Below are 26905 nucleotides of genomic sequence, written 5' to 3'. Positions count from 1 at the left end.
ACAACAGAAAATCTTTTAAAGATAAGTGTGCCAACATGCTGTAAACTACTAATAAATTATCTTATGGCGGAGTGATGAAAGAAATAAGCAACATCTTGAATTCTTAGTAGAATAATCTCATTGAAATTATGATCATTCTATTTAATTCTCATTTAGTAAAAGTCATAAGTGAGTCTGGATGTGATTGTACTTGAGTTGATATTATTTTTATTTCAAAGATATTAGACCTTGTCATACACAGTATGTGCTTTGATATGAACATAGGGATGTAATACACTTTCATTTGTGCTTTTATTTTTCAGTTGGTCACATTGTCAAGAAGCTACAGCCTCAGAAACATTATGAAGGCTCTGCTTGTATCTTTGTTGAGTCTGCGTCTGGTCATGGGAATGGGGTAACCATTTCTAAAATATTCGTCTATATTAACTGTTCCCCAAAATGCTACGTTTCGGTTTGGAGGTAGTAGACTCATGTTTTAAGCAACGACAGATTTACTTATTTTTCTTGACTTTTGACTCGATTCTTAATCCTAGTAAATTTGCTTGTTGAATTATATACAGTGGCACTGACAGTTTAGATATTTTAATCATGCTGGTTATGAGTAATTGATTGAAAATAAAGCTCAATACATTGATGAATTAACTTGCTGAAACTTACATGAATACATATCAAAATATGTGACTTTCCCCACAGGAAATATTATGGCTACATTTCATATTACTTTGTTTATGTTTCATATTTTTTAAAGACGATAATAGTTTTGAATATTTTAGGGGAAAAAACTCTGTTAACCTAAAACCAATGGTGGAAATAGACTCATACAAACATTAAATGTATGTGTTAATTTTATTTAATAAATATCTGACTCTAATTTAGAATATTAGTGTATCTGAATTATCGGATTCCAACTGATGAGGTTAAAAATAACTAAGCATTCAATTGCTTATTCATGTATATCAAAAATATTATACTCAACTATTCATTTAGAGTTGTAGGTACTACCAACTTGAGTTTGTAAACTCATCAACAATCTTCACACAATTAGCTCAATAGCGCTCTGTGTGGACCAAACTGTAACTACATTTTTATTGTTTGGACACAAAATGCAACGCGATCTTCGTCAACGCAATCTTCGAAATTCTTGGATGTAGTTTTCTCCTTAATTTTATTTTACACCCAGCAAACTATTGTTTGTTTGTTAAATACTGTAAATATTTACCTTGTGTCAAAACTGATATGTTATATGATATGTTATAGTTCAAATGGATAAGAGGTTGGATGTCAAACTGGTAGCAATTAGCTAAGTAACAAATAGTACATTGAACTAAATCAAAACCCTAAAAAGGGTCATGTGCCGTGTAGCAACACACTGACTGTTCATAATGAAATATGTGTTAAAAGGATACCAAACATGCCATAGAAATATACTAATTAGACACATTTAATGGATTGTTGTTGTGTTTAATTCATTTCTATCTCTGAACCACATTTAAGTTTGCATAGTTCTAATCATTCATACATCCAAGTTCTGTCACATCCTAAAATCTACTACAATATGATTCCTGATGTTTTATATATATACTGTTTATATGTGTATATATACACTATGTATTGCCATATATATTTATTGCTGTATATTCATCCGCATGACATAAACGTATATAAACTCAAGAAAAAAACAAAAGGAAAACAAGATATGTGAAAAACATAATTTTCTTTATAGAAATGCAATCTGTAAATTATTAATCTGTGAATTATTTACCCCTTCTATTTTGTGCAATGACAGACAATTCTAATATCACAGTCTTCTTCTACTTCAGTCACTGGTGTGAACGCAGAGTGGAAGATAAACTGGAGAAGATCATCTCCCCTCGCCTGCAGCTTGAAGTGGCATGCTCAAAGGTGTACCAGTTCAACACTCAAGGCTGGAGGTTGGATGTAGACAGGATGCGACACACACACGGGGGTGATGATGGCATTGCCCTGTATTACAAAAGACAAGGACCCAATGCTTCCTGCTTCCTATTCAAGTAAGAAAAATATTCTTGCAGTGTTAGTGTACATGTTCATATAAAGTAGAGTCCAAAAGTCTGAACCCAATATTGAAAACGCTTCAATTTTACATTCTTTTCTAATTCAAAATTTTTCATTACAATTTATAAGATCAGTGACAACGTGAGTGAAAAATGGAATCTCAGAAATATTTACATGCATTTCAGAATTAGTATTTGGTTTGTCCTGCTTTTGCTTTGCTAACAGCGTGCACTCAAGCTAGCATGGACACCACAAGCTAAAGTTTGTATAAAAACTGACGATCTGTGTTAAATCAAATTCACTGTGTGTTTCAGTAAAAGAGATATACTCCAGAAAAAATCTTGACATCAAAAATCTGCTTAAATTTAAAATGTAATTTGAATAGTGCTGAATATTGGATATTGAATATTAAGATATACTAAAAATATTCTTTCTTTTCTTGCTATAAAAAAACTTTCTCCAAGAAAAAATATTCTTTCTGTTTTTTATTCTCTGTTAGTTTACATCTTTGTGCATGAGAAATGTTGTAGCTCTGTGTTTGGACATTGTATATTTCTGCTGTAGAGCTGCGAACATTGTGACTGAACGAGTGAACAGGACAGTAAGGGCCTGCTGCGAAGGCTGGTCTGGTCCGCACTGTTCACAGGGTAAGATACCAGATGTTGCCAGTTACGTCATAAACAGATTAAATATACATATGTATATATTTCAAATGCATACATATAGATTATGTAACTAACATTGTGCATTACTTTTTTCCAAAACTATATTTGTCCATAATTGCTTTTTCTAGGAGTGAGTATCCGGGGTCTGTGTTTCTCTACGTGGAGTTGTGAGGAATTTCCCGGGGTTCAGAATTCCTCTCTGATGCCTTTTGAGCAATGCTGTGGCAGCCTGTGGGGTCTTAGCTGGAAAAATGCTTCTGACCAGTCCTGCTTGTCCTGTTCCTACAATCTCTTGCCAGGTAATCTTATTACTGTTTTAATTCATTGCTTCAGTCTTTAGAACGTTTTGGCTTAATCAGCACTGGTAAGGTCCCTTCAGCTTTCTCATGCACTAGGCAGTCTAAAATGTATTCAGTATTCAGTATTCAACAGAATTATGCATTATGATAAAGCATATTGTTGTCTTCATCATCACTGAAAACAGTTAAAGTGAGCAGGCTACCTATGGGCATTCTTACAAGATTAAAAAAAAAAAAAAACAGTAATCAGATCTCATGAAAATACCTCTGTAAGCTTTTGCTAGTTAGATTGTTATCATTGCTTGGTGTAAAACTGTATTAGTCACTGCTTTCTCATTGTTCTATGCCTTCAGATGCTCAGCCATCACCCCTTTTTCATAGGGGTCTTCTTGGGGGCATTCGAGATCCCAAGGCCTCTGCCACTTGCATGAGCTGGGGTGGAGCACATTATCGTTCTTTCGACAGGAAGCACTTCCATTTCCATGGTGGTTGCACCTATGTGCTGGCCTCCTCCACTGATGGGACCTGGGCTGTCTACATTAGCACTGTGTGTGATGGCAGAGGACACTGCAGCAAGGTATATCACACACTAGCATTCACATTAGACTGTGCTATGTTTTTCAGGTTTTTACATAGGTTTTCGCAGATAGTATCTGATATGTGTGATGATCAGGGGAAATACATCAAGGTTTCACCATGTGAATGATTTTGTCAGGCATTAAGAAAACTTTGAGATAGATAGCAAGTGTACATTACTGTAACTATAGCAGTCAGAAATCTCATAATTATGTCAAAATCACCACCATACCGGAACCCCCTCAGCTGGCTCTTCTCCATTTGGAGGAGCAGTGGGTCTACTCTAAAGCTGTCCAGGATTGCCTGGCTTCTCAACCGTTCACAAAGAGTAAGCCTAGAAACCCCACAAAGGAACAACCTTCCCCCTTTCTGTACCTGGGACCATATTCTTTCAGTTATTATCCCAGGTACATGGCAACAGGTGAGGATAACTGATGTAGATGGCCTGGTAAACAGAGAGTTTTATTAAAAAAAAAAAAAAAAAACGAAGCTGGTGCAGTGACTGAGATCCTATGGTATTGAAACTTCTTCACTAGGGATAAGGTCTCTGCTTTTGCCTGAAGGGAGCACCCCACTTTTTCTAGGAGAGAACCATGGCCTTAGACTTGGAGGTCTTTATTCTCCTCCCAGCTGCTTCACACTCAGCTGCAAAATGTTCAAGTCCATGTTGGTGGGATGTTACCTCAAGCCCTCCATATTGCATATCTCATCAAACATGGCTGTGCCTTGATATTCTGTCCATAAAACGACAAACAGGGTGGAGATAAGACACACCCTTGATGGAGTCCAATGCCCATCTTACACAATTTTGACTTAACTCAAAGAATGCAGGCACAACACTGTGCTCATAGAGGGACTGGATTACCCAAACTCAGATACACTCTACTGCTGCAGTGCCTCCCACAACAACTGTTGAGGCACACAGTCAAAGTCCTTCTCCAAATCCACATGACATGTATACTTGATTAGTATACCCTCATGACCACCCACAAAGCTGTGCAAGATCTGGTCCACTGTTTCATGACCTTAGCAGAACCTGATGGGAGGGCATGTCCACCAGGTTAAGAAGTTCTTCAAAGTTCTTCCATGTAAAGGTCAATGTTCTCTAATATTTGCTTAGCACAGCAAGGACTCATCTCTCTCTGCTGAGGTGCAGCTTTGCTAGACCATCTTTGAGGCTACCTGAAGGCTTTTTCCCATGGCATCCCCAAACTCCTCCAATTCTCAAGCTTTCGCTTCTGCAACTGCTTTGGCTGCAGCCCTTCTAGCCTCTTACTCTTCTCAAAATAATCAGGAGATCCTTCCTTGAGCATTACTCAGGTCCTCCCTCTATAACTTGACAGCTTCACTCACCACCAGTGTGTCCACCTGTAGTGTTACCACCTTGACAGGCACTGATAGACACAGGTTATTGCAACTGTCTCTGTGATTGATGACTTAAGCCTGGTCCTTTCAGACCATTCAGAGAAGGCTTGGCATGCAGTCAGTGTTCCAGTTCATCCCAAAAGTGTTTAGTGCAGTTGTGGTCAGGGCTCTATGCAGGCCACTCATGTTTTTCCACATCACACCATGGCAAACCATATCTTTATGGACCTCGCTTTGTGCACAGGGGCATTGTCATGCTGTAAGAAGTTTGGACTAGACCCCTTAATTCCAGTAAAGGGGAATTCTTTATGCTACATCATACAAAGTGTGATGGTCAGGTATCCACAAACTTTTGGCCATATAGTGTAGATGCTTTTTGTTACAGATTACATGACAGTTTTGACAATGAATGTGTTAAAACCAATGACTTATACTTAAGTCAGTATATACCTGAGCTTTCAGGCTTATACTCTCTTCCAGAACCAGGTTGCTACTGACTGCTGTTTAAACTAAACCCTTTTGTGTTCTTTAGGCATTGAAGATGATGTTGGGACTTGACCTTGTGTCTGTACATAAGGGCAACATATCACTCAACGGTGTCCTGTTACAGCAGGGTGAACCTTTCTTTCGAAATGGTATTAATACCATCTCCCATATAACTTTTAATTATATTCTGAACCCTGTACATTGTACTTTTGCTTATTAATTTATTGTACCCTGCATAACTCTTAGATAATACTATCCCTCCCTCACTGTATGTCACAAAATGATTTATGTTTGCCAAAATTCATTCTCAGTTATCATTAAGAATGAAGCTCTTATGTAGATTAGCCAGGTGATAAAAATTATCCCATGACCCTTTGCCATTTTTGGGAATCAATGTATGTACTGTATTTGCCAGTACTTGTTAGGTAAAGGAATTTGCTTTTGCGTGTTGGGACAGAAACGTTTGATAAATATATCACAGGGGCCACAGGGGAAGAAAACTTACAGTGTATACACATTAGGTATACATATACAGCACACACTTATAGAGCACATGGTTATACACATTTAATAGTGTATACATATCTTCATGCAGAAAGAAATGGAAAGTTTTTTGGCTTCCAATAGTCCACTTGAGTAATGAAAGCTGCGTAAAGCAAGTTGTCAGTGATAACAATTCAGTTTTCCTAGGCTATACTTTTACTAGCTGAATAAACTTAGAGCTTCTGCCTCTTAGAATTTAACAGTTGGTCAATAAAAATTAAATAAATAAATAATAGGAAAGTGTTCATTTTGAGTTGCTTAAAGGATTTCAAATAAAATAAATTAAAGATAATTATGCAAAATGGCTGAAATATTTATAAGATATATTTATATCAGTATAATAAAGTATGTATTGTGTATGTTTTTTCAATAGGAGTGAGTATTCACTGGCTGGGAGATTTTGTGTTTGTTGAAAGTGGATTGGGCATCAGAGTGAAATTCGACATGGGGAATACTGTATATCTGACAGTTACTGCAGAACACTTTGCTGCTACTAGGGGCCTCTGTGGATTATACAACAATAATGCAGATGGTAAGAGATTTCTGTAAGCTGGGTGTTATTTATATATTATATTACCCACTTGTACTGTCTAAAAGTAAAAAAGCTTGCAAGCTGTGTGAAATTTGTGTGCCTTCGGGACATCCATTCACTCTCTTAAATATCATGGACATTTTGTGTGCACTAAAGACACATAGTAGGGCATTCAGGCAATCATTGACTACAAACTAACATTCCTGTGTATGTTATATCTCCCTGACAGATGTGCTGAATGAGTTCTATGCATGGTTTAAATCATAGCACAACAAGTCTGAACAAAAGACCAGCATTACTCCAAAGTGATCAGGCACTCTCTCAGTTGATTTCAGGAAAACTACTGGTGATAAGAGAATGCCCTGATCAAGTCACTGATATCCTTACAAACATATTTTTTAGTGATTTTGGCCCAGTTTCTAGTCATTTCAAATTTCCGTGCACTAGCAAGTTCAAGGACTTGCACTTGTTTCCTGTGAAAAATATGAAGCCAGCCACTACATTCATCCTACTCACCCCCAGGACAGGGTCAATTATGCACAAAAAAGCTTTTCTGTTGTGTAAAAGTTCTCTTTATAGACAACTGTAGCATCTCCCTGATATGTGTGGTCATTCCTGCATTTTTAATACCACTTCATTACCATGCCAGAGAAGTTAACTGCATTTTGTATCAGTGATTACTAGCGCATAGCACTCACTTCAGGAAGCTGGTCTCTTTTGGGAGAAAACCTCCTTCTATAACTGGATCTTCTACTTTCTGCCTGGGATACTGGTGATCCCCAGTACTGTGTGCTTGGTCCAGTGCTGTTCAGACTGTTGAGACTCAAATGTGAAATATATTTCATGAAATATATATTTTATTTTATTTGATCTTATATTGATACAGATGACTTCACCAGTAGGAGTGGAAGTGTATCACAGTATGCTGCCAGCTTTGGAAATTCGTGGCGTGTTTCAAACCAAGAGACAGAGGTAGTTATTACCCTGAAACAAACTCCTCTATTCTTATTCACTTGTTGACAGTCATTTCTTTGCAAAGGAGATTTGCAATCAGCCTTTGAAGATTGATTAGAAAGCTAATGCAAACTATGTACGCTAAGTATTATCTGGTCACTCTGAGGTTCTAGTGTATATACTTTCAGTATGCTTTTAGTTCTTGCACTATACCAGGGGTCACCAGTCTTATCTGCAAAGGGATGGTGTGGCTGCAGGTTTTCATTAGAATGAAGAAGAAGCCACATCTGATTCCAACTTATTTTGGGCTTCAAACAACTAGTGGATCTTATTTAGTTAAAATGAAAACCTGCATCCAAACCAGCACATTATAGGTAAGATTGATGATCCCTGCACTAAACTATATATAGTCCTCAACAAAGCCAAAGCTCTGAGTTTCCAATGGTCTTAACATCCCCAGGACTGTAGTGATGCGGCGGAGTTGGGCCACAGCTGTGACATTACAGGTGACATCAGCTTGCGTAGAGCGGCAGAATTGACATGTCACCAGCTCAAGGAGAGTCCCTTTTCACAATGCCATCATCGAGTGAGAGAGCTCTTAGAATCCTTCACAGACTTGTCCACATTTAAATTCTGCATTTTGTACTAAAAATGACTTTAAATCCTTTTACTGTGACTTTAAATCCTTTTACTGTGACTTTAAATCCTTTTACTGTGCCCCAGGTGGATCCAGGTCCCTATGTCGATACCTGTCTATATGTGTACTGCAGTTTGGGGGCAAATGAGAGAGAGGCAGCTGTGTGTGATACGCTCGCTAGCTATGCCCGTGAGTGTGCCCAACAACATGTCATCCTCAGCTGGAGGGGCCCTGGTCTCTGTGGTACGGCTCCCATTTCTTTTGCAGAAGTAGTCACCAATGCTCATTTGATCCAATTATTATTATTATCCAATCAAATAATTACTTACTTACAATTAAGTCAGGATTTTATAGGTAAATTAATAGCTTTTAAGAGATGGTTTTTATACAATATACTGATAAAACCCCATTGTAGCACCATCAAACCTTCTCTTTAGCACTTTGTTTATGACTTTAAAAGGGCATTAAAAAAATGTATCCTGACCCAGCCTTAAGGATAGCATTGGTTTGTTTTAAACACCAGATTTCTCTGTTGTTACCTATTTATTTCTTATGGCTTTCTTCCTTCCTCTTGCTCTTTTTTGGTCCCTCTTTGCCTTTCATGTGTCATGCAGAGCGAGTGTGTCCTGGGGGTCAGCTTTTCTCAGACTGCGTGTCTTCCTGTCCCCCCAGCTGCTCCTCAGCTCTTCCTCCAGCATCAGGCCAGTGTCGGGAGGAGTGTGTTGGGGGTTGTGAGTGTCCTCCTGGGCTCTATCTGCATGACGGCCAATGCTTACGGCGGGAACACTGTCCGTGCTTCCATAGGCGACGCACATATCAGGAAGGAGACACTATAAAACACAAGTGTAACACCTGGTAGGTGCACTGGCAGACCTAGTAACATACTGACACGCTGTAAACCCTGTGCTAGGTTTAATTTTATCAATGTGATTATTGTGCTCAAAGAAGAGCAGTTTCAGTAGCTAAGACATTTACAATTTAGTGGGCACAGTGATCACAAATCTAGCATATTTGTTTTGTCTGCACAAAGGCAAAATGTAGACAAAATGTAGTTAATGTTCATACAACATGTAAAAGACAAATATGACTTTATTAGACCTGGTTGCTTCACACATCTTTTATCTTTATTGCATCCTGATAACATTTTTACAATTTACACCTGTAGCCAAATCCCTGTTCAGACATTTGAGGACCAAAAGGGGTCACAAAGAGAATCACATGATAAGAACCATGCAATTATTAATACCTTTGTTAATCTATTGAGTAATTGATACCTATGTATTAAACAGAATTTCAGCTATTCTGTCTATCCTGTTCCCTTTCCCTCTCTCTTTCTCTTTCATAGTGTGTGTCAGGCAGGCCAGTGGCAGTGTTCTGCAGAAAGGTGTGCAGCTCAGTGCAGTATTATTGGGGCAATGCAAATCACTACTTTTGATAAGAAGAAGTATAACCTCCAGACTGGTGACTGTCAGCTCACAGCCGTTGAGGTAAGATGCAACTGTCAGTGCTGATTCAGTCACATTATCATATCTTTATGGCTTCTTTGACTTTTTATGGAAAGTATACTGCACATTTATCAGATGAAGTGCAATATCAGAGGCTGGGTTAATAAAAAAATAGAAGATCAAAGGTTTAAACTTCTGAAACACATGTGATTTACATAACTGGCTTCTGGGGTCACCTGATCTGTATTGCTGTTTGTATAGGATTTTGTGGATAACAAACTTGCAGTGACCATCAGAGGCGGGGAGTGTGTAAAGGGAGGTGGCATGCGCTGCCCATGGGAGACAACCATCACTGCCCTCCATACCACAATCACCCTCACTAACACAGGTGAGCAGCTTATCTGCCTTTGGTCTGTCATTCATTTTTTCATTTATTTAACAATGCAGCACAACTTGTATCTAGTCTATCTCTAGTTCAGTTCAAATTATTAGTTCCTTCCATCCATCCATCCATCCATCCAGTTGATAAGCTATGTCCATTCATCCCTTTCATTCTTCCATTTATCTATCTAATCCATTCATCCATTTATTGATCCTTCATTCGTCTTTCCATTTATTTATCCACATATCTCAACTTATATCCATAAATTCAAGTCTGTCTATGGTTTTGTTTAAATATTCACCCATCCATCCAACCAGTCAGACAGCCAGTCATCTATCAATAAGCTCTGTTCATTCATCACATTCATTCTTCAGTGTACCTCCCTAAGCATCCATCTACTGTATCTACCCCTTTATCCATCCATCCATCCATTTGTTTAATTATTATAGTCATTAAATCTCTGACCTTTCACCATATACACTGATCTAAGTGTCTCTGATGTATTTTTGGTCATCTTTTGGTCTGTCTATTTATTAAAGTCACCATACGAATGAAACCCATTTAATCATCACCTTATCAGTTTAACTCTGTATGCTTCTGTTCCCCTGTCTCTGACTTTCTTACTCTGTTTCTTCTGCTCTCTGAGGTTCTGTGATGCTGAATGGACAGCCAGAGGATTTGCCGGTGTTAACGGCTGATCTGGCTGTGCGGAGATCATCTTCAAGCTTCCTCATGATCTATGTGTTTGGGGCTCAGCTGCTGTGGCACACTGAAGGCCCTCTGATCCTCATCACTCTGCAGCCAGGCTTCGCTCATAAGGTACAGTATGGCATTATTCCATCAAAAAAGTACCTCAGCCATCTTCTTTTACAGTTTGACACGGCATTGTATTGCAGTGTTAGCAATACTGCGATTGAATCACCAATAAGTAACGCTTAATATAAGGATCATGGCCATTTCCTGTACTGTGTACTCTTGCATAAATATCCAAGACTGTTTTCAGTTATGCTGTTATGGCTAGTGAGCCCAGGACATTCTTTTGTTACAATGAGAGAGTGAAATGTTACCAAAACATGCAGCATATTTCAGTTCCTGTTTTCGTGACATACTTAACATCTGGCCCTACTCCAGTAAGTTCATGATTCGTGAGCTTATTGAATTTTGGAATGAATACAGTACTTAGTAACAGGTGTCTAAATAAGCGAAACAATCTGTTTAAGAGGACACTTGCATCCTGGAAGCCTTGGTTATTTTTTCCACCGGAAAGTGGAAGCTGATATGCTTGATGATTCAGCACTACTTTGAAAGCCAGTAATGTAGAGCTGTAATGTAATGTAGAGTTGCTAGCTATAAAAATGCCTACCTAGTGACCTACCTAGTAATTACGAATGGATTATCGGTAATAATGTTTATGTATCTAATGTTACCTCATTTGTAACTTATATGACAGAGCTAGAATGAGAGAATTTTTGGACCTTTTGTTTATTGCAGTAGGTCAGACAGCCTGAGGGCCATATTCAGAGTTGAGTTACACATGTGCAGTGAGGAGTTAATAGTGAAATTGAGCACATCGGGATTCAAACCTTAGATGTAAATATGGACTTAAGCACTATTTAGACAGTTGTGTGTGAGTTATGTGCACAGGACAGAGTTTGCATAAAATTGAGGAGTGTCTCAGTTATGCATGACTATAAAGTTGGTCTTAAGCTGATTTTTCTTGTGATATCGGCTTGAGCGAACAGTATTAATTTCAGCACTCTGGCTGACAGTTTTTATACTGAAAATAGCAAGTTAAAAGCGTGATAAATTAGCCTACATCCCACACACACTCATTACACATTCATGACCTTTATTTAGCAGCTCATGGCTGTATTAAGTCGTGTGCACCATTAATTGTCATGCAAAATATTAAAGAAGCTAAATAATAGGATGTGCTGGATCAAGTGCACTTTTATTAGCTGCTAAATAATGAGAGTTTAAACCATATAGTTAAATTTGCAGTGATTTGATAATTACAACTATGGTTCATTTTCATTGATTATTAAACTGTCTGTTGACAGCAAGAAAAAAAAAATGTGACCTGCTACCCACGGGATATTTGCTTAATCTGAACAGGGCATTGAATTAAGAAAATCGATTTAAGCATGTGCATAACCCCACTCTGAATACCACTAACTTTCTCCACATACATATTATTGTAACATTTGGACTTAAGTCTCCAAATCTGTTTGTGTGTTTGTGCACTATAACAGGTGAGAGGTCTGTGTGGAACACTGACTTGGAATCAACACGATGACTTCACCACACCAGATGGGGACATTGAGAACAGTGTGACGTCCTTCGTCGCAAAGTTTAGTCTTGGATCATGCAATTTGCCCTCAGCAGTGACCTCAGACCCCTGTAACACCTACACCCAGCGCAGAGAGTATGCAGAGAGTGTCTGTGCTGTCATCCACAGTCCTGTGTTTCAGGTTAACATGGATTTATGACACAGTTCAGGAGTCTGGGTTTGTCAATTGTTGCCAGAGTTGTATTACCTGATAAGCAGTTGAAAAAATAATCTATCAGTGTGAATGGCTAATAAAAATTACAAATGGTAAGCTTAGAAGTATATGCAAGGAATTACAAGGCTTACAAGTGCTTACTTTGCTCACATTCTGGCAGCTGTGGAGTCTGTAGTGGTCCAGGTTCTGTAAATAGGAGAAAATACAAATGGACCACAAACATTTAACCAGTCAGAGCAAGGGAACGTCTCTATTTGCCTGTTCATCACATTAACTGTTAATTTAGAAAGCGTTGCCACCTACACTAGCTTTGAAAGTTGTGTGTGGTCATGTGTATTTAGGATATGATTTTGGAGAAAATATTGGAAAAGCATGTAGTTGTTTCAATTTTGAGTTATAAAACAGCTAGCTATAGCTAACCTCAGCCAAAATCGCTGACTATAAGTCTCTCGTCCCTCTCTCAGAACTGTCATGACGTGGTGGAGCGGGAGCCGTACATGCGCCAGTGTCTGAGCGAGGTGTGTAGCTGCACCGCGCACATGCAGTGTCAGTGTACTATCCTCACTGCCTATGCTCTACACTGTGCGCAGGAGGGGGTGCTAGTGAGCTGGAGAAACCACACCTTCTGCCGTAAGAGCTTACACCTTCACCTAGCTTTGACACTTGACAACGAAGCATGACTGTTGAATGCAATCTTCAGATTGTGTCGAAATGGTCAATTATAGGAAGTGGAAAAAAAACAACAGTAGCACCATTATTAAATGAGCATCACTTATTTTATTAATCTCTATTTTTCTCCACCCAGCGATGCAGTGTTCTGGGGGTCAGGTGTATCAAGAGTGTGGCCAGCCATGTGGAGGCTCATGTACTGACCTGCAGCAGAACTGGAGCTGCCAAGTGGATGCAGGTGCTCGGAGCTGTGTACCAGGCTGCCAGTGTCCCGCAGGTCTGGCACAGGATGACCAGGGCCAGTGTGTGCCAGTCAGCATGTGCCCATGTGTTCATGCTGGAGTTGTCTATCGGCCAGGAAGCTCTTTGCAGATCAACTGCAATACCTGGTATGGGAAAAATAGAGCTTTTCATAAGTGCAGTATCTTTTTACCTTCTCTGGTGGAGTTTGTTTAGGTAGCAATCATACTAAGGTGCGGAACAAAGCAAACAAGCTTCCAAGCTAGGGAAATGTACTCCAAATATTCTGTATCTGTATCTCTATTAGCATTTAAACCCAAACCCAAATGTGTTCAGTGGAGTTGAGATCAGGACTCTGTCCAGGCCTCTTGAGTTCTTCCACACCAACCTTCACAAACCATGTCTTCATGGAGCTCGCTTTGTGCACAGGGGCATTGTCATGCTGGAACAGGTTTGGGCCCATTAGTTCCAGTGAAGGGAAACTGTAATGCTACAGAATACAAAGACATTCTATACAATAGTGTGTTTTCAAATTTGCTGCAACAGTTTGGGGAAGAACCACATGTAGGTGTAATGGTCAGATGTCCACAAACTTTTGGCCATATAGTGTATCTGACAACTCACTCACACCTCCATGGAGGTAAAAACTTATCATTTGCATGACTTTTTTTTTGTTGTTGATGTCTGTGGGATCCCAGTCCTGATGTACACCTCTGTTCTCAACCAGATGCCCTGTTAATCTTTCTGACAAGGTTTCTAAAATAAATAATAATGCAAATAATGCAAATAATGCATATCTGTATTCAAATAATATATTCACATTCAGTTACATCCCTATTCCAACCAGACCATAGTGTGATTTAATTGCAGTTAGAGCATCTATCTATCTATCTATCTATCTATGTATCTATCTATCTATCATTTGGAAATCTGTTAATCATTTGGAAAGAAATGTGTATAATATGAGCAATATTTAAAATGATAGACTCCAGTATTGAAATATTTTAATGCTCTTTAATTAGAAAAAAGGTACCAACTGTCTGCTGAAACATTTTTGTTCATTTATGGTCTAGTTTTGCATGCACACACTCACGTCCACACACCGCAGGGAAATGTAACAGTGCTCATAAAGTACATGCTGTACAGTTGCCTTACTCTATCATTATTCATTACGTATTGCATAGTTTTAATGCACCGTCACTAGGCTTGAGCCAAGAATCACAACTCCAGTTGTAATATATGTCACAAACATATCATCTCAGGGGTGCTGTAAGGGAAGGATAATTTAGGGGCCCAATGCTAAAACAAGAGCTCTAGGCGTTAGACTGTTGGAATGGAATGGCTGGTGGGTCTCACCCCTTCGCCCAAATATATGACTGGAAGATAGAGAGAAAAAGAGAAAAAGAGGCTTATCCTAGTTTCTCTGTGATAACATGTTTATGATAAGTTTTTATTACCATCTAAAGGTAACTTTTTATCTTTTCCTTGATAACAGACACAACGACTCAGCATACACCATATTTCAGCACGTTTCATTTTTTTATGCTTGTGAAATATTATACATGCCCCTCATTTTAAATGCCAGGAAGGTAGATAGATCCTTTCGTAACCTTGGATTACATGTTACAAGTCATATTAAATATATGACAGCAAGTGTCTGCTATGAAATTGGTTTTGTGTCAAAGGTTGAAAGATATGAATGAATCCCTATGGAGTTTGTTTGCCCTTTTTGATTCCATCGTTTGGCTAATGATTGAAAGGTTGTAGTGTAGTGGGTTAAACTTTTACCTGGCTCTATTATCTACTATCCTTATCATATCTGGCCTTATGATGCCAGAAAATAGAACACGTTTCTTAGCAAACTGACTTATTTATGAAAAGGATTAAATCAGTCACTAATATACAGCAATTACAAGATCGTTAGTGACTCCTGAGCGTTCCTGAGGTAGGAGAGCTCTGATGAAGTCACTCTATAGCCCGCTGCGTTTCTCCTCGGGATAGGTTGACTTCATTGCAGCTTTTTTATCTCATTACATGGAACACAATGTCTAGACCTAAGTGCTAGTGAAGACATGCCAATTTTTTATTTTTTTTTTGGTGTGTGTATGAGCACAAGTGCACGTAAGAAACGCATATTTTATTGGTTATTGTCTAATGCCATGGTATGTTGGATCATACCAGATAAAGTGATGCAATATAATAATTCTCATTAGATTGTGACATTGCATAAGCAGTTTTTGTTCTTCACTTCAGCAGATATTTCATTTATGTTTCACTCACAAAATATCTAAATGATTGATATATGTCATATATATCATACATATCCTATTCATATACATATATATATATATATATATATATATATATATATATATATATATATATATATATATATATGAATAGGATATATAGGACTAAATGAAATATATATACATACACACACACACACACACACACACACACACATATATATATATATATATATATATATATATATATATATATATATATATATATATATATATTCATTTAGTCCTAGACTATATCAAAATATAAAGAACTAGTCCATGAAGAGTTCCAATAACCCATTACATTTTTTCCTTTCTTTTTCTTTTTTTCTTTTCCAAGTAGACTCTTGGGGCTAGTCAGGTTAAACTCAGTTTCTGCTTGCGCCATACTAACATTTTTGTTTCTTTGGAAAGAAATCACATTGCTTTATCTCTCCTAAGAGCAAACCATTTTTCAGTTTCTGTTTCTCCCTCCTTAAACATTTTTCTCATTCTTTGCAGGTAGATAGACTTGTTTATTTGGAGAATAATGATTGTGCATATGTTACTGGTGATTCATAGGTAATCATATCACTGTACTCTGTGGCTATTACAGTACTGTTCTAAATTTAAAAACATTTGCACAGGCCAAATAAAATTAGACAGGGGGCCATATTCGTCCTATGCAGACCTTGAGTTTATGTCTTAACAGCATTAAGTAAGTTTCAGTACGCTGATCATCACTTAATAGGAACTTCAATCTTGCTGTGTGTTTTTCTCTCTGTAGTGTGTGTGGACACGGTGTGTGGAACTGTACTGATCACACCTGCCCTGAGGTTACAGAATGTCCAGGCTCTCTGGTCTTCTCCCCTCGATCTTGTCTGAGGACCTGCTCTAATCTGGACAAGGGGTCCTGTGCAGAGCCCGTCTATGGCTGTGTCTGTCCTGAGGGAACTGTGCTCTTGGTGTGTCTGCTCTTTCATTAGTTTTTTCAAATATATCCGCTTAACCAGGGCTATTATGCAATAATAATAATGCTGACATCTACATGATCTACAAAGCAGTAAGCCTGCTTTCCAGGGGTCTAACTCTCACAGTTTATAAGGTGCACTGACTTAAATCTAATATATTAATAATATATATTGTTTCAGTGCATATCTCCTATTAGTATACATTTCATCCTGCTAGTGTTACTGTAGTTGTGTTTTTTCTGAGCTGCTACAAACAGCCCTGGACAATATCTGTAAGTAAATGCTTAAAAAGAAGTCATTATATAGCAATTTTAATTGCTGAAACACAGTGAAACGCATTATATAGCAGTGTTAAATGCTTTCAATTCACTTTATCCACAATAATTTTTTGTATTACAAAATATAAGCATAAAATATTAGCAAAAATATGAGAATTTCCTGGTTCAGTGTTGCTTTGCCTTCTATAACATGTGCAACTGCTTATTTCAACCATTACATCCATGTGAAACTATGGCACATGGTCTACAGAGCATCATTTTGTACAGATTTAAGAATGACACTGTACTGGGTCAACTGTAATGGTTAACATTGTTGTGGTCTAGGAGTTTAATCCAACTTTACTGCTATGAAAGTGCTGATGTGGTACAATTTCTACTTAGCATAATGTTTTACACTTCATTGAAAGCTTTGTACAATCATGCACAAGCATCATGGGAACAAAGAATACTGTGAGTTAAAAACTTTCCAAACCCTGCTGCTATGATGATTGTGTTACAGCCAAGCTAAGATGTGTACTTTCCCATAACCACCCTGTAACTGGTGGAGCAGCATTCTACTGTTAAAAATAATAATCATTTAAAAAAATTGGTGGCTTTTTTTTTTTTTTTTAATCTCATCTACATGTATATCATGGGTTTTTTTCTCCATAGGATGATCAGTGTGTGTCTCCTGATGAATGTCCATGTCACCACAATGGCAGGCTCTTCTTCACAAATGATACCATTTCTAAAGACTGCAACACATGGTGAGCATTCTGCCCACTGAGGATGGCTTAAGTGATTCAATTACAAACAATATCATAGTGTCACGTTTCCAGCAAACTAAGAGACTGACGCATTCACTTGTATATTCAGTTATATGATTAGAGACATTATTGCTAATAACATTTTACATCCATTGTTTAGAAAATGACACATTTCACATCTGCATAATATATGATCACATATGAAAAACATATGATGATGCATTTCAACGTTATGCCTTGAAACTGCACTGTGAATTCAAGTAAACATGTGGCATCATGTGAATAATATGTAATCACATTAGAAAAAGAATTGTTCATGTGAGAAATCACATGTGAAAAATAAAAGTAAATGCCCTACATATGAAAAATTAACATATGCAAATAAATTAATCGTGTGAAAACACACACACACACACATAAAAGACATAATTACATATGCATCAGGTATCAAACCCGAAAGAACTACAGCAAGATTGCGCAAGATTTGCCAGTTTTTTTTTTTTTTAAATATCTATGAGTTTCTTTTTAAAATCATTTTGTAGACTTCACCATGTTGTACTCTTCTTTTATCTGCAGTGTATGTAAGCAGCGTCGATGGCACTGCACCCAGTCACTGTGCGCTGGAACATGCATAGCTACGGGCGACCCACATTATGTGACCTTTGACGGTCGCTGTTTCTCCTTCCTGGGAGACTGTGAGTACATGCTGGTGCAGGAGAAAGAAGGTCTGTTCAGCGTGACTGCAGAGAACGTACCCTGCGGCAGCACTGGGGTCACCTGCACCAAATCTGTCACACTGAGCATCGGCAACACTGCCATTCACCTGCTCAGGGGTCAGCCTCTCAATTTTCTCACTACACAAAATTTAGATGTTGAAAAGGAGTCTAGTTTATGAGTTGATTTGTTAAATCTCAGCACACTGATTCTACTCTGGTTTAACACCTCTAGGCACAAGTGTCATTTGATTGAGCATAAACTAATTTTTTTCTCCTTCTCACCCAGTTGCTTTTTTGGTGATTAGAAATGAACCTAACTTTGCCATCATGGGTGGAGTAGCACCGTAAAAGTTGTGAGATTTGATATCTGTTGGCACATAGAGACCTTCACACCCATATGTGGCTCTTCCCCAAATTGATGCCATGACGTTTGAAGCAAACAATTGTCTAGAATGTCTTTGTATGCTGTTGCATTGAAATTTCCCTTCACTGGAACTAAGGGACCCAAACCTGACATGACAATGTACATGTACACAAAGTAAGATGATTTTCCAAGATTTGGAAGAACTCGAGTGTCCTGCACAGAACCCTGACCTCAACCCCCCTGAACACCATTGGGATGAACTGGAAGGTCGACTGCACCCCAGACCTCCCCACCTGACATCAGTGCCTGACCTCACTAATGCTCTTGTGGTTGAATGAGCAAACCCCACAGCCACACTCCAAAATCTAGTTGAAAGCGTTCCCAGAAGAGTGGAGCTTATTATAACAGCAAAGTGGACTAAATCTATTATGGGATGTTCAGCAAGCACATATGGATGTGATTGGTCAGGTGTCCACAACTTTTGGCCATATAGTATACTTCAGGTTAAGGCTTAAAAGCCCAGTCCCATTACAGCTCACTTTTCCTCTAAAAATAGTTTCATCCAACTTAATTGGATGAAAATCACTTTACACTCCAAACAACTGACTGAATCTTTTTTTATCTGGAAAAAAATAACTCAGTTGTGGTTATTTAAGATGAATCAAACAACTGATTAGTCATTATGCATGAAATATGTAATTAACACAATCAATAAAACTACTAACAAAACTGAATTAAGCACCAAACTCGCCAAATTTACTGCCAGCGCTGAGATGAGGAATTAGCTGATATAAACACTTTGTCACACACAGGAGCTGATTTGATTAGATTTTTTTTTTTAAATAATGTATTTATTCTAACCCAATCCCACTGACCCAACTGTTCTGAAAATATAGAGAATACACACCAATGCCCCATTCATGATTATCAACCTCTTTTGGATGACACCACCAAATATAGAGCCCATTATGATTTAACTAAACTGGCTATCTTAATTCGTTTTTTATATCGGGTCAGATATGTGATGGGAAGTTTTTACACAAACTGTTTTTCACACAAAATGTATGACAGTTCTTTGTGTTCACTTTCTTCAGGAAAGGCTGTGACAGTAAACGGCATGCCTGTGACTCTTCCCAAGTCTTACTCAGGCAGTGGCTTAGTGCTGGAGAACATCGGTCTGTTTGTGTCTCTCTCGTCTCGACTTGGCATTACGCTTCTTTGGGATGGAGGTATTTGCATTAATTAATTATCAATTTCTGAAAAAAAGTTCAAATACAAAAAAATACTTGTAATAATATCGTCAAAGAACTGGTGAAGATCAATTGTGATGTCTCTTGTTTAAAAATATCCTATTCACCTTAACCTGTAGTGTCTTTTCTTGATTGTAGTGTGCATACTGTTTAGTAATATTAAAGTAGGACAAACAGATGTTCTCGTTTTTCTAAATGGTGCTCTGGGAAAAGGCATGCGTGTCTATGTACGGTTGGAACCCCACTTGCGAGGCCGGGTTGGGGGTTTGTGCGGGAACTTTGATGGAGACACAGAGAATGACTTCACCACAAGGCAAGGAATAGTGGAGTCCACACCAGAGCTGTTTGGGAACTCCTGGAAGGTTAGCCCATCCTGTCCTGATGTCTCCGAGCAAGACCTGCGTGACCCCTGCAACGTGAGTGAACTTGACTCTTTCCGTGCCATTTCTGCCACTTCAGCTCCATTATAAATATTAAACATGTAAAGCTTAGAACACTTAGAACACTTAGAACACTCTATCCTCTTTTTAGATTAATCCTCATAGAGTGAGCTGGGCAAAGAAGAAGTGTGCAGTGATTACCCAAGAGCTATTTGCCTCATGTCATGCTGAAGTGCCTCACCAGCAGTACTATGATTGGTGTGTCTTTGACGCTTGTGGGTAAGTAATGAAAGAATTTCGTTTAGGGTTTTTGATGAAGAAGCAGCTTGATGATAAAATGAAAAAAATCTAATTTGCACAAGCTTTCCCTTGCCCTAAATATAGTTGATCAGCCAAGAGCTGCGTTAGTTTTGCACCAAAGCCATGTGGCTAATATGGCTAACAAGTAATAAAAGTAATAAAATAAAATCCATGTCACCCAAATGTTTATTGGTACTTGCTTTAAATGACGTTAATTTCTAGTGATGTTATGCTGGGTATTGGAGCTTGATGAATGTGATGGTTTCTTATGTCCTCATCAATGATGACTTAAAGCCACATTTAGAGATTCCTTTGAGAACGGGCCTGTATAATATCACAATACCACATGCAATTTGTTGTTGTTCTCAGTGGTAAAAAAATAGTGTTGAAGCTTTGTCAGTTGTGGTGGACAGGAACTGGACTGAGATAAGGCTAGCATGAATCCAATTACTGAAGTCCTCTTGTTGTCATTTTACATCTGCCCAGTTACACAAGCATTTTATCACCATCTAACCTTGTACATATAAATATATTCGATCTCAAAGCCCCATTCACTTCGAGTTTAAAACAGCTGTCACTGTCCACTTCCTTATACTGTATTCATACAGACATTGTATCAGTGGCTTATAAATGCAGCACTGTACTCACATTAGGGCTTGAACCATGTATTATGTAAAAGTGTATGCACAAACTGAATGCACAAACTGATCATATATATACTGTATGTATTCATGAACAAATATCACTTACAAAACACAACCAGATTGCAGTTCATGACCAAGAAACATTTTTTTTAAATTATGGTTTTACCATATATAGACAGTGGCTTGCATATGTATTCACGCCCTTAAATTCAGATTATATATCATGGATCAACCATGAACCGTGAACTATGGTATTCAATTCTATTTCAGGAGTCCATGTTCAGTGGACACAATGGACTTCCCAAGCTCTAACTGAAATTGTTTATATGTATGTAGTTGAGCTAAAGGTGCTGAGGGACAGGGCTGGATATAGAGAAAATGGTAGCTTTTTCTTTATGAACACTTTCATTAGCATTTCATGAATATTTTATAGCGCAATGGAGGATGTAAGGCTTAAGCCTATGTTAGAGTCAAAACCTGTGATATGATAATTTTTTGTGACGTATATTGCTTTGTCTTTGTGTGCAAAAAAAGAAGAAACCTCAGATACCATTAAGAGTCAACTGTTTCAGACTGATCTATGTAATATTTTAACCTTAACTTCTTTTATTAGTGTGTCTATTCAGAATGCACATTCAGGAAGTATTTTTGTGTATATAGTGTCCATCTGTCATGTATTTACATTTTGGGAGGTGTATTTACTGTACCTACGCCTTATAGGAGTTGGAAGTGCATTATCCTCAACTGAAATGCCAGTGCTCTATTTGTATTCAAAACTATTAAAACTCCAATAAAACTTCGCTTCTTTATGAAGCTCATGTTTGCCAGCCAAATGGCTGATTTTAATGCTTCAAACTAAAGTGCTAATAAAATTTAAATTTATAACACTGTTATGAAACGCTATTTATACTTTCTACAACATATCACCAGAGTGCTGTTAGTAAAAAACAAAATAACTTAATTATAATATCAAACTTGCTCAGTCATCCCAATGATAACGAAGGGATAGTCTCTGTATCATCCATCCATTTTCTGTACCGCTTATCCTACATGGGGGTGGACACACTGGATATGGTGCCAACTCACCACAGGGCACAATCGCACATGTACTCATACACCCATTCACACACTTGGGATAATTTAGAGATGCCAATCAGCCTAAAAATGCATCAGTCTTTGGACTGGAGGAGGAAACTTCCAAAGAACAGGGAGAATATGCAAACTCTGCACACACAGGGTGCAGGTGGAAATCTTAACCCCCAACCCCAGAGGTATATGGGTACCATGCTAACCACTAAGCCACCATGCCCCAGGCTTTCTATCATGTAAAAACATGAAACATCATGAGTTTTGACACAAGCCACTGCTATATTCTCCATCATTGCTTTATAGAAGATGCAAGCAATTTCCATGAATGTGTTATAATGAGTGTGGTTCTACAGCTCAAAATATCTGTCTATATGATGTAGCTGTGATTCAGGAGGAGACTGTGAGTGTCTTTGCACAGCCATCGCTGCCTATGCTGAGGAGTGTAACCGCAGAGGAGTCTACATTCGCTGGAGATCTCAAGAGCTTTGTCGTAAGTATGAGTGCACCACTATCCCTATTCCAAAAACACACTGAAATACAAATGCAAAGCTTTTTATACAAATACTGTACAGTGTTCAGGCTTAATCCTACCTTTTATTATCCATAGGTCAATTCAAAATCACTGCATTTGACTGAATTTGTTCTCTCTCTCTCTCTCTGTTGTTCTATCTCTCTAGCCCTGCAATGTGAGGATGGTTTGGTTTATGAAGCCTGTGGTTCTGCTTGCTCTGATGTCTGTCCTGGAAGCTCTCCTAGTGCTGACTCTCACTGCAGGGCCCTATCCTGTGTGGAGGGCTGCTTTTGCCCTCAGGGCACCGTCCGCCACGGTCAGGACATTATTTCATTTTTCATACTTAGTTTTTTTTAAATTGTTGCTACAGCTGTGATAAATTCTCAAACAAATATAATATTCTGGTATTAACAATGTATGTGGTTCATACACACTATATTTTTTCATTTCATTTCATTTATGTGAAACGTCTAAACAAAAAGATTGCCTCTGTGCAAAAAAACAAAATGAATTTAGCAAGAAGACTTATATAATAGAACTTCAGTCTACTGTTTGTGTATTAGTGTGTGTTTGTACATGCATGCAATCATTGTTATAATGGTAATTTTATCAGTTACAGAAAACCAATGTAACTGTGTCAAAATATGTTTGTCAGACATTATGTTTTCATCACTAGTAAAAGTAAAAAGTTTATTATTTACTAAAAGAAGTAGTGACAATAATTCATAACTTGCAAAGAACCAGATGTCAGCCATTAAAGCCACTAATAGTGTCTTCAGAGCATTCATGAAAGCCGTTCATATTCTGTCCCAACAAGCAAGTGTACGTACAGGATATTCATATATATTTAAATTTATAAAACTTCTTCTCAAAGCTCTAAAAATGTATTTGTTTCAAGTTTGCAAGTCATTGTTAGTGTTTTTTTAATATATAACCGAGAACATCTAGGTAGTAATTTCACTCTTTAGATTTACTTAGGACAGTTTTATTTTAGAAAACTGTAAGCCATTTTGCGTTGCCTCTTATGCAGGTGCTGTGGTTTATACAGCAAAGTGATGTCTATGTGACAGTTTAAAAAAAAAAAAAACCTAGCCTAATGCCATATAAAAGCAAATATTAAAACATTCAGCTGAAAGTAAAATAATTATTATGTATGTAACGAAAAGCAGAGTTGACACACCAAACAGAAATCCCTAAACTGTAGCCAAAAAGAAACCATGGCTGTTAGACATACAGTTATGGCAGTGACATGTTATCTGTACACCAGCCACCACTAGGCTAACTGCACTAAGGTGAATCCTATACTCTTGTGTAACTTATTGTAGGGAAAATATGATATACTGTATATACATATGTTGGCTTAGCATGTGACATCTGTTTGTTTTGAATAACACCTAATTGTACTCTTCCCACTGCAGGCGACAGCTGTATTTCTCCTTCTGATTGCCCGTGTGAGTGGGATGGCTCACTGTTTCCTCCTGGAGCTGTTGTAACTCAACACTGCCAGAACTGGTCAGTCTAAAAATATTATTATGACGCTAATACGTTATTGTGTACTTATGATCTTAGGCTTAAATAATAACAATAATAAAGCTCCCATAATCATCCAGAACATGTCATCATCCAGATATGTATGCTTGTGTTCTCAGCTCCTGTTCTAACAGCACCTGGCACTGCACTGGCCCTGCATGTCCTCCCACTGCTCCCTGTCTGGATTCAGAGTTCCAGTGTAGCGGTGGCTCTCATCGCTGTATTCCCTCTCTCTGGCTCTGTGATAATGAGGATGACTGTGGAGATGGATCAGATGAGCTTTGTCCCACCACCTGTCCTCCCGAGCAGTTCCGCTGCTCTGGAGGAGCCTGTTTACCCCTGGAGCTGCGCTGTAATGGCCATCCTGACTGCGCTGATCAGTCCGATGAGGAGTTTTGTGCTCCAGTTCCAGTAGTCCCAGGGTGTGTGTCTGGAGAGTTCCAGTGTGCTAATGGACGCTGTCTGTCTGCTGCTAAAGTGTGTGATGGAAGATTGGACTGTGGGTTTGCCGATGACTCAGATGAGCGAGGTAACTAATGACGTGTCTAACATGGAGGGCTATGCTTTAATCAGTAGTAGTACTTCTGCTTGGAGCTTTTGTACGTGTTATCATTCTGACTCACAAAAAAAGCGCTATACAAATGAAATTCTACTGAATTGAATTGAATTATTCTCTATTAACTGCTAAATACATTCATGAGCTTGAATATATTTTCACTGTTGCTAATACTAAATTAGATACTCATGAGTTGACAACTCATTGTCTCCCTAACTGCCTAATCTACCTAAAACAGACTGTGGAGTGGTGTGTGCTGAACAGGAGTTCCGCTGTTCAGCCGGACGCTGCATTCTCTATCTACATCGTTGTGACGGTCATGATGACTGTGGAGACTTTAGCGATGAGCGTGGGTGTGTTTGTGCTCCGGGAGAGTTCCAGTGCCCTGGTGATCAGTGTGTGCCTGCAGAGAGAGTGTGTGATGGCCGTAAGGACTGTCCATCTGGGATTGATGAAGTTATCTGTCCTGTTAAAGGTATTTTAACCCTGGAGCATAAAGATACATGCATTATTAACTGATTATAGGGTTAGGGTTAGGGTTAGCATTATTTGTTGGAATGTACTAGAAAATTTAATATGAGAATCAGCCAATACCTGATAAGGATCTGATATCAACTTCCTCATAGTAACATAGAAGCAGATGTGATACCAGTCCAGAATTTCAGGCCAATATTGGCACAATATAGACAGCTAGTTCATCCCTAATTATTTTTTTTTTACTTTACTTATCTGTATACAGTACATATGTTCTACAGCTTAAATAATTTAACCGGTTTAGTGGATTTTCAATATCACATAACAGATAACAGTAGATAATTAAGTAATGAGTGTTCAAGCTCCTGTATTTCAGATTGTATCACTGTGAGTTTACATTTCTGTTTCAGACTGTAATCAGCATGAGTTTGGATGTGTGAATGGTCAGTGTGTACCACTGGCTTGGCGTTGTGATGGTGAAACAGACTGTCTGGACGGAAGTGATGAACAGCAGTGTGCTCGTGCTTGTGGGCCTGACCAGGTCTCCTGTCAGAGTGGAGACCAGTGTGTCCAGCATGTGCATCTGTGTGACGGGACACCACACTGCCGGGATGCCTCTGACGAAAGCGTGGACAATTGTGGTGAGATACATATTCACATGCACTGATAATACATGTTCACATTGCCATGCTTAGCTGAATTTCCAGGTTTAGATTCAAGTTGGTCCCCTTTGAGGATCAAGACCTGTTGCCACTGCAACTCCCGCTAGGAAAAACGGAAGGAAAATGCATAAATGAATGAAATAAAAGTTAGTCCCAGTAACAAAGCATGACAATTTGCATCTGGTTCTATGTATCATACACTGGCTAGCTATTACCTGTGTCTGTGTATGCGTGTCTGTGCATGCGTGTCTGTGCGTGCGTCTGTGGGTGGGTGTTTATTCCTGTTTTCTCCCTTCCAGGGTCCACACGAATCCCACCCTGTCCTGGCAGCTTCTCATGTGATAACAGAACATGTGTGAACACATCACGTGTGTGTAACGGTGTTCCCGACTGTCCCAGAGGAGAGGACGAACTGCTGTGTGGTAAGTCTGCAAATGTCCGCAAAAGTAAATTGTGCATGACACAATAAAGGATAACTATGTAGCAATAAACAAATAAACAAATACATTTTGGCACAATTTATTATTTTTAGTATTTTTTTTAATTTTTACTTTTTTTTTAACCATATATTCACGCCATTCTTCTTTTTATGTACAGGAAAGCCCAGTATTTCTCCACTGCCCCCTGGTGACAGGAACACTACTCACACCTGTCCTGAGTTCACCTGCTTGGATGGCTCCTGTGTCCCTTTCAAATCAGTATGAAACAAAACACAGATTTATATAATATCACCAAATGAAGATTATCTTTAGCTTAGCATTATGGCATTATGATTATAGCAAAGTGAGATGAAAATGCCACCATTCATATCCGTGATATTTGTAAGAGAGATCTCA

The 26905-nt window shown here is 38.4% G+C and overlaps 1 protein-coding gene across 1 annotated transcript in view; it reads left to right on the top strand.

The window, feature by feature from the left end:
* Window positions 1–26905, top strand: part of sspo (SCO-spondin) — a 92653-nt gene that overhangs the window by 274 nt on the left and 65474 nt on the right. Inside the window, exons 2-32 of the mRNA XM_053237585.1 lie at window positions 303–394; window positions 1821–2030; window positions 2599–2681; window positions 2828–2998; window positions 3352–3575; window positions 5472–5574; window positions 6342–6500; window positions 7387–7472; window positions 7915–8040; window positions 8178–8334; window positions 8706–8946; window positions 9437–9578; window positions 9798–9924; window positions 10565–10737; window positions 12171–12389; window positions 12887–13052; window positions 13228–13480; window positions 16386–16563; window positions 17499–17593; window positions 18170–18426; window positions 19768–19902; window positions 20137–20339; window positions 20455–20582; window positions 22717–22826; window positions 23014–23163; window positions 24266–24359; window positions 24497–24906; window positions 25172–25408; window positions 25818–26048; window positions 26369–26491; window positions 26667–26767. Of these exons, the coding sequence (XP_053093560.1) occupies window positions 342–394; window positions 1821–2030; window positions 2599–2681; window positions 2828–2998; window positions 3352–3575; window positions 5472–5574; window positions 6342–6500; window positions 7387–7472; window positions 7915–8040; window positions 8178–8334; window positions 8706–8946; window positions 9437–9578; window positions 9798–9924; window positions 10565–10737; window positions 12171–12389; window positions 12887–13052; window positions 13228–13480; window positions 16386–16563; window positions 17499–17593; window positions 18170–18426; window positions 19768–19902; window positions 20137–20339; window positions 20455–20582; window positions 22717–22826; window positions 23014–23163; window positions 24266–24359; window positions 24497–24906; window positions 25172–25408; window positions 25818–26048; window positions 26369–26491; window positions 26667–26767 (5145 nt within the window). The 5' untranslated portion in view covers window positions 303–341. The remainder of the gene's footprint in view (window positions 1–302; window positions 395–1820; window positions 2031–2598; window positions 2682–2827; window positions 2999–3351; window positions 3576–5471; window positions 5575–6341; window positions 6501–7386; window positions 7473–7914; window positions 8041–8177; window positions 8335–8705; window positions 8947–9436; window positions 9579–9797; window positions 9925–10564; window positions 10738–12170; window positions 12390–12886; window positions 13053–13227; window positions 13481–16385; window positions 16564–17498; window positions 17594–18169; window positions 18427–19767; window positions 19903–20136; window positions 20340–20454; window positions 20583–22716; window positions 22827–23013; window positions 23164–24265; window positions 24360–24496; window positions 24907–25171; window positions 25409–25817; window positions 26049–26368; window positions 26492–26666; window positions 26768–26905) is intronic.

Source organism: Pangasianodon hypophthalmus, chromosome 1 (assembly GCF_027358585.1).
Source record: "Pangasianodon hypophthalmus isolate fPanHyp1 chromosome 1, fPanHyp1.pri, whole genome shotgun sequence".
NCBI classification, from domain to species: domain Eukaryota; kingdom Metazoa; phylum Chordata; class Actinopteri; order Siluriformes; family Pangasiidae; genus Pangasianodon; species Pangasianodon hypophthalmus.
Note: the sequence above shows the minus strand (reverse complement) of the source record. Positions and strands in the feature narration are given on the sequence as shown.